The sequence below is a fragment of the Leptonychotes weddellii genome, chromosome 9 (genome assembly GCF_054177405.1).
Source record: "Leptonychotes weddellii isolate Sample4059 chromosome 9, ASM5417740v2, whole genome shotgun sequence".
NCBI lineage: Eukaryota > Metazoa > Chordata > Mammalia > Carnivora > Phocidae > Leptonychotes > Leptonychotes weddellii.
The window spans coordinates 21825592-21838735 of NC_138377.1; the positions used below are offsets into that span (position 1 = coordinate 21825592).

The window sequence follows — 13144 nt, forward strand, 5'->3', positions numbered from 1 at the left end:
TTAAAAAAAAAAAAAACCTTTATAAAGAAAAAAACAAAAACCTAACACTCTTGGGGGAGAATGAAATCTAAAAGGAACAATAATTTTTCAAAATAACCTGGGAAACATCAGGATGAGATGTTTCCATCAAGGAGGGCATTCTGGAAGCTCCTTTTTAAGTCACAGCACTTAACCATAAATCCTCAGGTGACAAGGTCAATCCTGGACGACCCAGCGGAAGGTTGTCTTTTTGCCATTAGAAGTTAGTTTTTGCCTCTGGTTTTCCATCAATCAAATCAAATCCCAGTTTTTCCAGGGGTTTTTGTGCCATCAGCCGCCTCTCCATTCTGCATTCTAAATAGTCTTTTGATTCATTTCTGCACAAAGCATTTTTTATTTTATTGTCAGGGAGATACTTGATGAATTTCTCTTTAAAGCTTTTATGTTCACCAAAGTGATCCAGTGGGAAGCTGCCCTTGTCTGGTGCTGTGGCTGGAAGCTCTTGTACCCAAAATTCATGGCTGTTGACCTCATTGTATTTTTTTTTTTAATTAAACTCTATCCCTAACATGGGACTCGAACTCACAACCCTAAGATCGAGAGTCGCATGCTCTACCAACTAAGCCAGCCAGACGCCCTATCATTGTATTTGTAGTACCTGATGTAATAACACGATGCCCAGAAAAAGTATTTGTCGAACGACTGGCCAAATACAAAAATGAATGAACAAGCGTGAAAAGTTTGGAAAGGAGGGTGCCTGGGTGGTTCAGTCAGTCAGTGAAGCGTCTGCCTTCAGCTCAGGTCATGATCCCAGGGTCTTGGGATCGAGCCCCATGTCGGGCTCCCTGCTCAGTGGGGAGTCTGCTTCTCCCTCTACCCTTCCCTTCTGCTTGTGCTTTCTCTCTCTCTCTCTCTCTCAAATAAATAAATAAAATCTTTAAAAAAAGAAAGAAAAGCTTGGAAAGGAAAGACCAAGTGATGATCTCAGGGCCAGGATCAAATAATTACCTCTGAGTTATCCAGCCCTAGTTTTTGTACTGAAGCAGAGTACCTCTAAAGGACCCCTTTTCCCTTATGAATCTTCTGCAGTCTTAACTGATGTTCATCATTTCTTCCTGCCCAGTGTCCACTCCCTTTTTCTACGAGGTCCCCAATTTCCTTTTGGGAAATCACTTCTCTTTATTTCGCACCCTCTTATTGGGAGGGTGAATTTTGGAAAGCAACTCTCACCATGAAAGGTAAAAGAACCTTATCCTTCTGTTTGCCCTCCTTCAGCCCCTCCACATATGGACCCATGTGACCTAAACTCAGCCAATCAGATGCTCTCTCCTGGGACTTTAACTCTTGGGCAAGTGACCCAAGATGGTAAATGTAGTTGGAGCCCATTTCTTTCGGTGGTGGTATACTCATCAGAGAGTTTCTGCCATAAACCCTCCCGAGGCCCTTCCTGCCCAGCCCTCTGGAGATCCTCTTACTCCTGACTTTTTCTAAGCCCAGTCCTCCTGCCTTTAGCCATGTCACTGAGCTGCTAATAACCTTCCAATGAATGAACTTGCATCCATGCAACCAAGACCCCTCATGGGGCAGGCTGCCTGCTCCTCTGGCTAAATAGCCTGCTTTCTCTCACTTCATTTCTCTTCCTAGGCAGTCTTGCATGGCTCTTTAAAAATGCTATACTGGGGGTGCCTGGCTGGCTCAGTCGGTAAAGCAGGCAACTCTTGATCTCAGGGTCGTGAGTTCAAGCCCCACGTTGGCCATAGAGTTTACTTAAAAAAAAATTTTTTTAATGCTATATTGGAAGGCTCCTCCTTCAATACTCCTTCCAAGTGATTGTTATTTGTTCTATTCATTTCCAGGTTCTAGTTCCTTGTAGCAGACAATGATAAGGCTGTCCTTTCTTCTCTGCAGCAATTCCTCCTTCTGTGTAACTGATTCCTCACCTCCAACAGCTTGACCTTGTGCTTTGACCACCATGGATTGGGCGAGCATTAGACATCTTACCCTAAGCTGGGCCAATCAGATCTCTCCTTCCTGGGAATTTATAAGTTTGACCTAGGGAATATGAAAGTAGTAGGTGGCTGAGAGCTAAACCTCACAAGTGGGTTGGTGCTAGGAGGATGGCCTATAATTTTCTGTTGCCAAAGTTTGGGATTTTTGAGTCCCAACACTTCCCTATCTTGAGGAGCATTGCAATAATTTTGCCTTCCTTGATAAAGTTTTCTAATATTGACCTATGTTAGCTGCAATCACAAGAATCTTTTTTTTAATTTTTTTAAAAGAGTTTATTTATTTATTTGACAGAGAGAGACACAGCGAGAGAGGGAACACAAGCAGGGGGAGTGGGAGAGGGAGAAGCAGGCTTCCCGCTGAGCAGGGAGCCCAATGCGGGGCTCGATCCAGGACCCTGGGATCATGACCTGAGCCGAAGGCAGATGCTTAACTGACTGAGCCACCCAGGCACCCCCAATCACAAGAATCTTAACACAGTCGCCATATGATAGAAGGCTCCTTGGAGGCAGGGCCAGATTTTCATTCATTTGTCCATGTGTTATTCATCAGACATTTATTGAGTATTTACTATGTGCTAGGTGCTAGGAACCCAAAGGTGAACTAGACAATCCCCTGACCTCAAGGAGCTTGTTCTCTGTCTAGTTGGGGGTATAAGTGTATTCATTCATTCATTCCTTCATTCATTTGACAAATAATTCATTTCCTCAACAAATGATTGACAGCATGTATTAACTATTATGTGACAGGCTCTGGTACTAAATGGTTTTCTTTTTTCATTCTCACAACTCTTTGATGTATGTTTCATTTTACAGACGAAGTAACTGAGTCACAGGGAAGGAAGTCAAGCAGCTTTGCCAAAGTCACAAGGCTTTTAAGTGCTAGAGCTGAGTCTCCAATCCTGTGTGGCCATGGAGCTCTTGCTCTGAACCACTCTGTAATCTCACTCTCAAAAAAAAAAAAACCCAAAGTAATGTGACACGTGCTTGCTAACACAGGTGTGTATAAAGTTTACAGTGAAGAAAGAGACTAATTTTGTGAGGCGGTTGGAATTCAAGAAAGGTTTTACAGTTGAAATGGTTTGAGCAATCTTGAAGGAAGACTTGTAACCCCGGTGCCTAGCCCAGAACTTTGCTTGTGAACTCAGTAAAATGGTGATGAGGTGGCTTATGCATCTGGAAGGAGCTGTTTTCCTGTTTGCATGGAGCCTGGGGTGTTACCTACTGCCTTCTGCGGCATCCCTTTTGTGATTTAGCAATGGTGTGCAAGGTTATCAGATCATTTGTGTATTATATCATTGATGCTCACAAAAACCCTGTGAGGTAAGTAGTACAGGTATTAATTTTGTAAGATGGGTGAGGAAACCAAGGCTGATGTTGCATGACTCATCCAAGACCACACATGGTGAGTAAGTGGCAGAACAAGACAAGGACCTGTGTCCTGCCCTCCAGAGAGAGGGACTGGCTAACAGGATTCCTCTAATCTAGTCACGTCCTCACTCCTAGGCTCTAATTTAAGGCTTTGCGCTTTCCAGCCTCTGTACCTGAGCTTCTGAAGGTTCCCTCTCCTGGGAACACCCTCCCCTTACCTCTCATCCCCAGTTCTGCAAATACTGCTCATCCTTCAAGATTAAGCTCATCCTACATCTTCTTCCCAAGTCTTTTCCAAATTCCAAATTGGAAAGCTTCAATTAAATCCCTTAGCCCGGCTTCCAACCAGATTCTTGCCCTGAAAAAGTTTTTGTATGGAAAGTCTAGACTTGTCACTGTAGTCCAGCCTTCTTCATCAGAACTCCAGCCTTCTGTAGGCCTTTTATTGCTGTTTGTGTTATACATGTACACCTTTTCTCTCACTAGAATGTAAGCCCCACGTGGTGCAAGCCACATGTTTTTCTTTTAGCCTTATACTTCTATCACAAACTTATGTTCTTTAGGATCATAGTGTTTATTGACTCAAAGAAGATATCTGCTCTGTCCACCTGCTGTTAGATTGTTCAGCTCCTAAACCAGGAAAAACTGATAGTTGTCAATCCCTTTCCTAAAGAACTAAATTCTTTATGGGTAACCAAAAGTCTCTTGTTATGATGTAGATCCATTTCCTTTCTAACTCCTATGGGAAGATAGAACTCAAGGGGTGCAAAATAATATTTATTATGCTCCTACCATGGGCCAGGCATTATGATAGGTGCACAATGTTTTATTAACGTATTTCTTGCAATGAGCCTATGAGACAGAAAGTATTAACTCTATTTTAGAGAATTTGGCTCCCGAAGTGGCTAAATACTCAAGGTTTAGCTTTCAGTTATTGGCAGAGTTGGAATGAGACCAGGTTTCCTGACTCTTAAGGAGGTATTCTTTAAAGGAAATTGTACAGAAAACCCTGATTAGGGGCAGATGTGAAGGGCAAAGAGACATCCGAATTATTAAGAAATGTGTTAATGTACGCAGCATACTGAAGAATGGTGAGAGAATGCTGAAAATGCTATCCTATAGATACCCACATAGGAATTCGCTGATTAAATCAAGGAGCCCTGTCTCCGCCTGGGATTCAGATCCCAGAACTTCCCCGGAGGCAAAGGCAGAGAGGGCGCCACCTGTCCAAGAGAACCCGGGAACCTGCTCTGGACACTAGGGCTCAGCCCCTTCCTTTCCTCACTTTCTAATTGGCCTACTTCTTCCTGGGCCCCGCCTCCTCTGCGTGGACCAAGAAGCCGCCAAACCCTACCCAGGCCCCTCCTCGACACCAGCGAGCCGCCTTTGCTGTCGCCCGTGATTGGCCAGACAGCAGTATGGGGTCCGCCTCCTCCTCCTCCAGATTGGCCAGCAGTCCTCAGGCTCATGTCCCTCCTGTCCGACCCCGCCCCGTTTCCCCTAGGCCGCCGGGCCTTGGGCGAGCCACCGCCTCCGCGGGAGTGGGCCCCGCCCCTTGTGACGGCCAGGCCGGTAATTGGCGGCGGCGTGCAGCCATTTCCGGTTTCGGGGAGGTGGGTGGCGTGCGGAGCGGGACTGGAGCCGCCGCCGCCGCTTGGGCTGCCGCCTACAGAACCTGCCTTGCGCCTGGTGCTGTCGGGACGATGCGGCCGGGGCCCGGAGGCTGCTGCTGCCGTCGCCCGATGCGGGCGAACGGCTGCGTGGCGAACGGGGAAGTGCGGAACGGGTACGTGAGGAGCAGCGCTGCTGTCGCCGCAGCCGCCGCCGGCCAGGTATGGTGGGACCGGGCGGCCGGGCTGAGCCGAGGTGGCGGGCCGGGACCCCGCGAGCTGAGCCCGTGCGGAGCCGGCAGAGGGGCGGCCGGGCGGGGCGAGGTCGCAGTGACCGTCCGCGGGGGCGGGCGCCGGGCACGACTCAGGTGTGCTGGCGGCGGTGTCCTGGCGCTGACCGGGCCTGCCCCAAGCGGGAGGCTCAAGGGCGGCGTAGGGGCTCCCTCGTGTCTCCGCGTCTGAGGTCTTCCTCCTTTCCTTTGGAGGTTTGGGCTCTGGCTCAAAGTCCGAGTACCTTCCTCCCCTTGATCTGGCCAGAAATATGGGCTGGCCCCCCGGGGAAGCCGGGAGTGACCCCGCGGACCCCGGGAGGATCCACTCGAGGGCTCTTGGTTCTTTCTCTCGAGGCTCCCTCCTCATGTCCTCGAGGTGGTTGCTTCCTCTTAGAGTCCTGAAACCCTCCAAGGAAAACAGTCCTCGAGGTCCTCAGGAGGCAAAGAAAGTTAGGAGGTGGTACCAGGCGGAAACACACCCAAGTCTCTTCCTACCACGTACCTACCCCTTCTGCAAACAGGGCACTGGACCACACATCTGGCAGTGAACCTAGGCTGGTGCCTCACTAGCGTTATGCTCTTACCCTGTGGTGAGACCCCATCCCGGGCTCCAGGTTGAGTTAGGTGGGCCCTGTGAGCAAGAGTGCTATCGCACAAGGGGCTTGTTGAACCCAGGTGGTGACTTGTGATGAGTCTTCATACGAGTTAACCAAGGCTGAATCACCAACCAAGTCCAGGGAGTTCTGAAATATTTTGAAAAAGTTTTGAATTGAAGACAGTAATTAGTAACAGCCTTCCAATTCTCTGGATTGACAGGTTCTCCTGAAATGTATTTTTAAAGACGAGCTGGTTAAAAAAATTAAAAGATCAGTATTGCTGGAAGAGTGTTGTGAAATTTGCAATTGACTTTCATGCTTATAAATCCCGTTTAGATACTAAGGAAAACGTTTTCTTGCCCCAAAGTCATCTGTTCCCAATAGCAGTAGTGTGACTCTTGTGATTTAATTTGGCTTTGATATAGATACCTAGCAGCCTCCTCCCCCAGTCAGTAGATGGGATAGATAGGCCTGTTACTGTTTGGTGTGAAACAGAAAATAAAGCATTCCTCCGAGTCATGTTGACATAGCAAGGCTATGAGAGTTGGGAAAACACATAAAAGAGCCTTGACCTTCCCTGAAGGTGGAAGGCACCATAATGCATATATTCCAAAGATTTATCTTCATTTTTGGCTGTGTAAGGGTTTTTTTTAGCAACATAAATGGTTAATAAGACAAAATTGCGGTGGTAGAGAATGTAACAGAGAAACCTCATTGGTGGGAGTCAGAAAATACATTGCAGATGGAGTGAATTATGATCTTTTAAGAGGGAAAAGGAAGTCAAGAGAAAGGTGTTCAGAGGCGTTTTGTGTTTAGGTGCTCTTTTCACTTAACATAAGAGTTATGTTCTGATTTAATAATAAATTTCTCCCATAATCTCTAATAATCTAGCATTTGTAGGTATGATATTTCTTCATAGGTTACCAACCAATAGTAAAATGAAGACATATCAAGTTGCTAAAGTGAAATTTAAAAATCTGTATGACTCTAACATCTGGCTTTTTCTTGTATATTTTAGTGAAAAATTCCACTCAAGGCACTATGGTGGCATCTGGAAGACTGGTCTACTGGAATGCCTGAAAAAAGTGGTTAGGGCTCCAGTATCCCTTCTAGAAAACTCTTTGTCACAAGTGTTTTTAAAACAAAGACTTTAGGGATATAGCTTTGTACATGAATATGAGGAATATTATCTATTAGTTTTTGTTTTTTTTATTTTCTTAAGCAAAAGAGAGGCTTTTGGTAACTTCATGGGAGCAAGAGTTTCTTTAAAATAATTTAAATTGTTTTTGTTTCAATTAAAGTGATAGTGCACCAACCCCTATTTATTTCCCCCTACTTTCTGGGGGGAAATGTTGCCAATTGTGCCATAAAAATACACATAAGATGTTAAGTGCAGGTGTGTGTCATCTTTTAACTAAAATATAAATTTAGAGTTTTTAAACCCGGGATATACATTCATTTCCTTACATATCCCAACATTTGTCTTTTAATGAACAGGAGAGAAGTTAGAAACTTCTAGGATTCTTTTACACTCTCAAGAGTTTCAGTGTTTGAAGGGATGAATATATGTGCTTGCCCTTTGTTAGATTTGGGTTTAGAGTTTGAGTAAATTGATCCTGTGGTAGAAAGGGCATATAAAACAAACGTTTCTGTTTGTTTTTGTTTTCTGATTTTTTTCTCCAATTTTTTTCTTATTGTGGTAAAACACACATAACATAAAATTTACCATCTTATCCATTTGTAAGCCTAAAATTAAGTGCCATTAAATGCATTCCTCATGTTGTGCAACCATCACCACCATCCACTGTCATAACTTTTTTCATCTTGTAGAACTGAAACTCTGTACCCATTAAACAGTAACTCCCCATTCTCTCCTCCCAGTCCTTGGCAACCACCATTCTGCTTTCTTTATGAATTTGACTGCTGTAAGTACCTCAGATAAATGAAATCATACTATATTTTTCTTTTTGTGTCTGGCTTATGTCATGTAGCATAATGTCCTCATGGTTCATCCATGTAGCAGTGTGTATCAGAATTTCCTTCTCCCCCCTTTTTTTTTAAGATTTTATTTATTAGAGAGAGAATGAGCGAGCATGAGCAGGGGGCAGGGACAGAGGGAGAGGGAGAAGCAGACTCCTGCTGAGCAGGGAGCCCAGTGTGGGATTCAATCCCACGACCCTGGGATCATGACCTGAAGGCAAACGCTTAACCGACTGAGCCACCCAAGTGCCCCCAAATTTCCTTCCTTTTTAAGGCTGAATAATATTCCATTGCAACATATTGTCAGTGGACACTTGGGTTGCTTTCAGGGTTTAGGTATTGTGAATAATGCTACTTTGAACATGGGTGTACAAATATCTCTTCAAGACCCTGCTTTCAGTTTTCTTGGATATACCCAGAAGCTGGATCACATAATTCTATTTTTAATTTTTTGAGAAAATGCCACACTGTTTTCCACAGCAGCTACACCATTTTACGTTCCCATCAACAGTGCACAAGGCTTCCTATTTCTCCACATCCTCACCAACAATTGTTATTTTCTGTTTGTTTGGGGTTTTTTTGCATAGTAGCTGTGAGATAATAGGGGAAAAGTATGCATATATGTTTCTGCTTCTAGTTCCTGGCACAGAACTCCTAAAACTTGTGTAATTTCCTAAGTGATAGGAATACTAGGAGCATCTTTTGTTCTAATATTTAGTCTTTGACCCTTATTCCTGACAGAGAGTTCCTAAATCCCTTGGAATTTCCCTGGTGATAGCTGTGTCTTTTGTTCTAATGAGCTGACTCTGGGTGGGCTCCTGAATGGGGGCTGCTCTCCAGAAAGACCAAGCCATGATTAGAAGCTTGGAATTTTCAGCCCCTCCCCACATTCTCCAGAGAGGAGGTTAAGGGGCTGGAAATGAAGTTAATGATTGCTCATGCCGATGTGGTGAAGCTTCCATAAAAATCCCCAAAGTACCAGGTTGAGAGAGCTTCCGGGTTGCTGAACATGTGGAGATGCTAGGAGAGTGGCGTGCCCCTTCCCACACACCTTCCCCCCTGTGCACCTCTTCCACCTGGATGTTCATCTGTATCCTTTATCATATCTTTTTATAATAAACTCGGAAACAGTAGGTAAACAGTTTTCCTGAGTTCCGTGAGCCATTATAGCAAATTATCAACCAGAGGAGGAAGTGGTGGGAACCTGATTTATAGCTTATGGGTTAGAAGCACAGGGGACAACCTGGACTTGCGACAGGCATCTGAGGCGGGGGTGGGGCAGGGAGCAGACTCCTGGGACCAAGTCCTTCACTTGAGGGATCTGACACTCTCAGGTGTCAGAAGTGCTGTGAGGGTGGGTAGCTCTGTGAGAGTGGAGGAGAAGCATCGCAGGAGTATTGAGTTTTGTTTTTACGGCAGCCATGGGTAGACATTACTGTTTTTTAAGGATGACAGACACAGAGCTGTCACAAGGAAGAGGAGCAATAAAGCAGTAATTTTTCCTCCCTTGCCATTCAGAGAGGAGAGGGGAGGAGGGTCAGCCTTTATTTGAGGTAAAGGGCGGCAGTTAGCACTAGGGAAACTGAAAGTTAGAATTGGAAGCTTTGGCAAAATTAGAGCTGGAAGAAACCTTTAGGGGTTTACGTAATTCAGTCCCTTTATCTTTTTGTAGGACTTTATTAAAACTAATCTTGATAGATGATTCTATCCTATTTTTAAAGACCTCTAGAGGATTTGCAGGAAATTTTTTCAGCAGCATGTTGCAGCGTTCAGTGATTTTAATTACAAGAGTCTTTTACTGTGGATTTAACGTTTGATTAAATAAGTGCCATATTTTAGTTGCACCTGAAATACAGTACTGTCTGTTTTTACTTTTAGAGCTCCTTGTTTACAGCACTTTTTTTAGATCTTCCATTTCTTTATAGAACTTTTGAGATTTAGACATGCATTTTACCTTCCTTAATTAGTTAATAAGTATTGAAGGAAAGAAACTATCTGCCTTTGAGACTGTTTTGAGCCTAACATTCTTCCCTTTAGAAGTAGTTTTAATGAGATATTAGAAGGATGACAGCCTTCTAGCTGCCAAAATAGGTAAGATTCTAAGGAGGACTTGGGGTACAAGTCAAGTTCTTTAGGACAAGCAAAGTTGAAAGAACAAAGAGCTTAGTACTGCTACTTAGAAGGAGGCAAATGAATAATGAAGGATGATTTACTAAATAGCTACTAGCTTTTGTTTCCACTGACAGGAAACAGTAACTGAAAAGTTAGTTGAGACGAGAATGGGAGGAGTATCTAGAATGGCCTGGATACCTGTTCAAGTTTTGAAGGCCTGATGAGACATCCGAAGACCTCAAGGCTTTGCAAAAATAATACTGTAACTACAGCTGTGGGACTAGATTTTTGTTTTGAATGCTTTTTGTCTCAAGGAGAACATTTCAGATCTTACGGGGCTGGATCTGAAAGATTCCAGAGTCATTTGAGGTACTCAGGAATTCTTTTTTTTTTTTTTTTTTTTAAGATTTTATTTACTTATTTGACAGAGAGCAGGAGAGCACAAGCAGTGGGAGCGGCAGAGGGAGAGGGAGAAGCAGGCCCCCTGCTCAGCAGGGAGCCCGAAGCGGGGCTTGATCCCAGGACCCTGGGATCATGACCTGAGCCGAAGGCAGTCGCTTAACCAACTGAGCCACCCAGGCACCCCTCAGGAATTCTTTTTAATAAAAATTCTTGGTAAATGAGACAAGTACTTAATATATAAACCTCTGTGTTCTTAAGATCATCTTTTAAAACTTGCATATTCAGAGAAAGCAGACTTGCCCACTTTTAAGGTTGGCGTAGGTGCCCTAGAAACTTCATAGTGCTCTGGGCAAGATAGTTAATTGGTTGAGATTCAATTAGATTCAATTTTTGAAAGAAAGAAGTAGTGTTTATTGGCAGAATGGGCAATTGAGAGGGATGGGTAGAGACTGCGTTTGCATTCTGAGTGGGTGTGCCTTACTTGATTAAATACATGGTTTGTGGCCTCAAAAGTCAGTTGCCTTCTGAATAGCTTCTAATATAATTTGTAGTTTGTGACTGATTAAGCAAGTAAGTCCTTGCTCTTCACACATTTAATGTCAGAAAATTTATCTTAACTTTTGTTGCCTTTAAGGCTACCTTTAAGACCCATTATAAAGGTTAAGGTTGCTATTTTTCCATTTGTTTTAAAATATTTTGCTTCTGATTATAGGAATAATACATGTGTACTATAGTACCCTAAAGGATTGTGATAGCCCCTGGTGTTGGGGGTTAATTTTTTTAATGTGGTCTGTTTTACCAGTCTCCTGCTTTCTGATAATTTCTAAGTATAGTGAAATATGCAGTTGTACTGAAACTATGGGTATGATCCAGCCTTACTCCAAATAACACATATTGAGGTTGGGGAAAGTATTCAACAATTTTTGTAATCTGGGAAGTTTAGAAACTATTGTGTAGATAAAGTACTGACATCTCACATGTGAAGGTTTTGACTTATTCTAAATAAGCCTGTTGGTGCCCTTTCAGCAAACATCTGAGATTTTACTGCAGTAGTCCCCTTTATCTGCAGGGCATATGTTCCAAGACCACCAGTGGATGCCTGAACCCACTGTATATAGTGGATAGTACCAAACCCTGTGTATACCATTTTTTTTCTATGCATGCATACCCATGATAAAGGTTAATTTATAAATTAGGCACAATAAGAGAGTAACAACAATAACTAATAATAAAATAGAAAATTATAACAACATGCTGTCATAAAAGTCATGTGAATGTGGTCTCTCTCAAAATATCTTGTTGTACTATATTTAACCCTTCTTGCGATGATGTGAGATGGTAATATGCCTACATGGTGAGATGAAGTGAAGGGAATGATGTAGGCAGTGTAACACAGCATTAAGCCTACTGTTTAGCTTTTGATGATTATGTCAGAAGGAGGATCATCAGCTTTCAGACTGTGGTTGACCGTGGGTAACTGAACACGTGGACATTGGGAGGGACTACCATATTTGCACTGTGCCTAGTATGTAATAGGAACTCAGGAAATCTTAGTTGAAGGAATGGATGGGTGACCATTGAAGCCGTGCAAGTTGGTGAAGCAGATAGAAGATGGCATTAAGCAAGAAGAGGAAGCAGGGAGGATGTAATATTGGGGAATCATAATGTTACTGGAAGACACACACACTGCTGAGGAAGGTTGATTGTTGTTTTGTTTTGTTTTTTTTAAGATTTTGTTTATTTTTTTGAGAGAGAATGAGAGAGAGAGAGAGCACATGGGAGTGGGGAGGGTCAGCGGGAGAAGCCTACTCCCCGTGAGCAGGGAGCCTGATGCGGGACTCCATCCTGGGACTCCAGGATTATGACCTGAGCCGGAGGCAGCCGCTTAACCGACTGAGCCACCCAGGCGCCCCAGGAAGGTTGATTGTGAGAGAACAGAAGCATTAGGAAGTGGTATGAGAAAGCCCTAGGAAAGGAAGGCTGTTTGAATTAGAGAGGGGTAAGCAACATCTTGGTGGCGGAAAACCAAAGATGTAATTATAATAGGTACCCTTTACTGTGACCAGGACCTCCCCCAGCTTCTTCACCCATCTGATCTTCACAAGGGCCTTGCAGGGCAAATATTATCACCAGGTTCTAAATAAGACAATTCCAGACCATCTAAATAACTGTCCCAGTTAGTTAGTTGGTAGAGCCTGGTTTATCTTACTCTATTAAGCCACTGAATTTGGCAGTTCAAAAATTACTGGTAACATTTGAGGAGTTTAAATTAGTTATGCCACAAGATATTCCACACTCTGAACATATATTTCCAGAAGTGTCCTCTTTGTTCCACAGGCAACTTTGGAAAAGTAGGGAGTCCACATTTTTTCTTGCAATCAGGATAAATTCCCTACTTTTTGTCGATAAGTATCTCCTATGGAATGGACTGAAGAGTGCTTCCAAAGCTCGCTGGAAAACAAACATATTTTGACATTACGATTTTCCTGTTTGAAAACTCAAAAATGGAGACGCCCACATATATATGCCCTGGCACTTGTTCAGTTCAGTGGCATCCCGTGCACTCGGGCAGCGAGGTTCTGGCCCGGAGTTACCATTCTCCCTTGCCACCCACACCTCCTCTGTAGCGCTTCCCGATCTCCAGATAAGCTTCGTGGCGTAACAGTCGGCTGCACCGTCAGGAGATCTGAGCATGAGTGCCGCTCTGCCACAGATTCTGCTCCCTGATCGGAGCTCTCTTCCACCTCTGACTTGTTCTGGGCCTGTGAGCCCACGCCCTCCACGCTGGTTCTGGAGTGGACACCACCTGAGGGACA

At 43.9% G+C, this 13144-nt stretch overlaps 1 protein-coding gene and 1 pseudogene across 1 annotated transcript in view; one reads left to right on the plus strand and one right to left on the minus strand.

Moving 5' to 3' along the window:
* Positions 1-235: 235 nt before the first annotated feature.
* Positions 236-513, minus strand: LOC102742623 (cytochrome c oxidase assembly protein COX19 pseudogene; annotated as a pseudogene).
* Positions 514-4943: 4430 nt separating this feature from the next.
* The window catches only part of SPTLC2 (serine palmitoyltransferase long chain base subunit 2), a 97409-nt gene continuing 89208 nt past the window's right edge, over positions 4944-13144 (plus strand). The window contains exon 1 of the mRNA XM_081830138.1: positions 4944-5188. Within this exon, the coding sequence (XP_081686264.1) occupies positions 5060-5188 (129 nt within the window). The 5' untranslated portion in view covers positions 4944-5059. The remainder of the gene's footprint in view (positions 5189-13144) is intronic.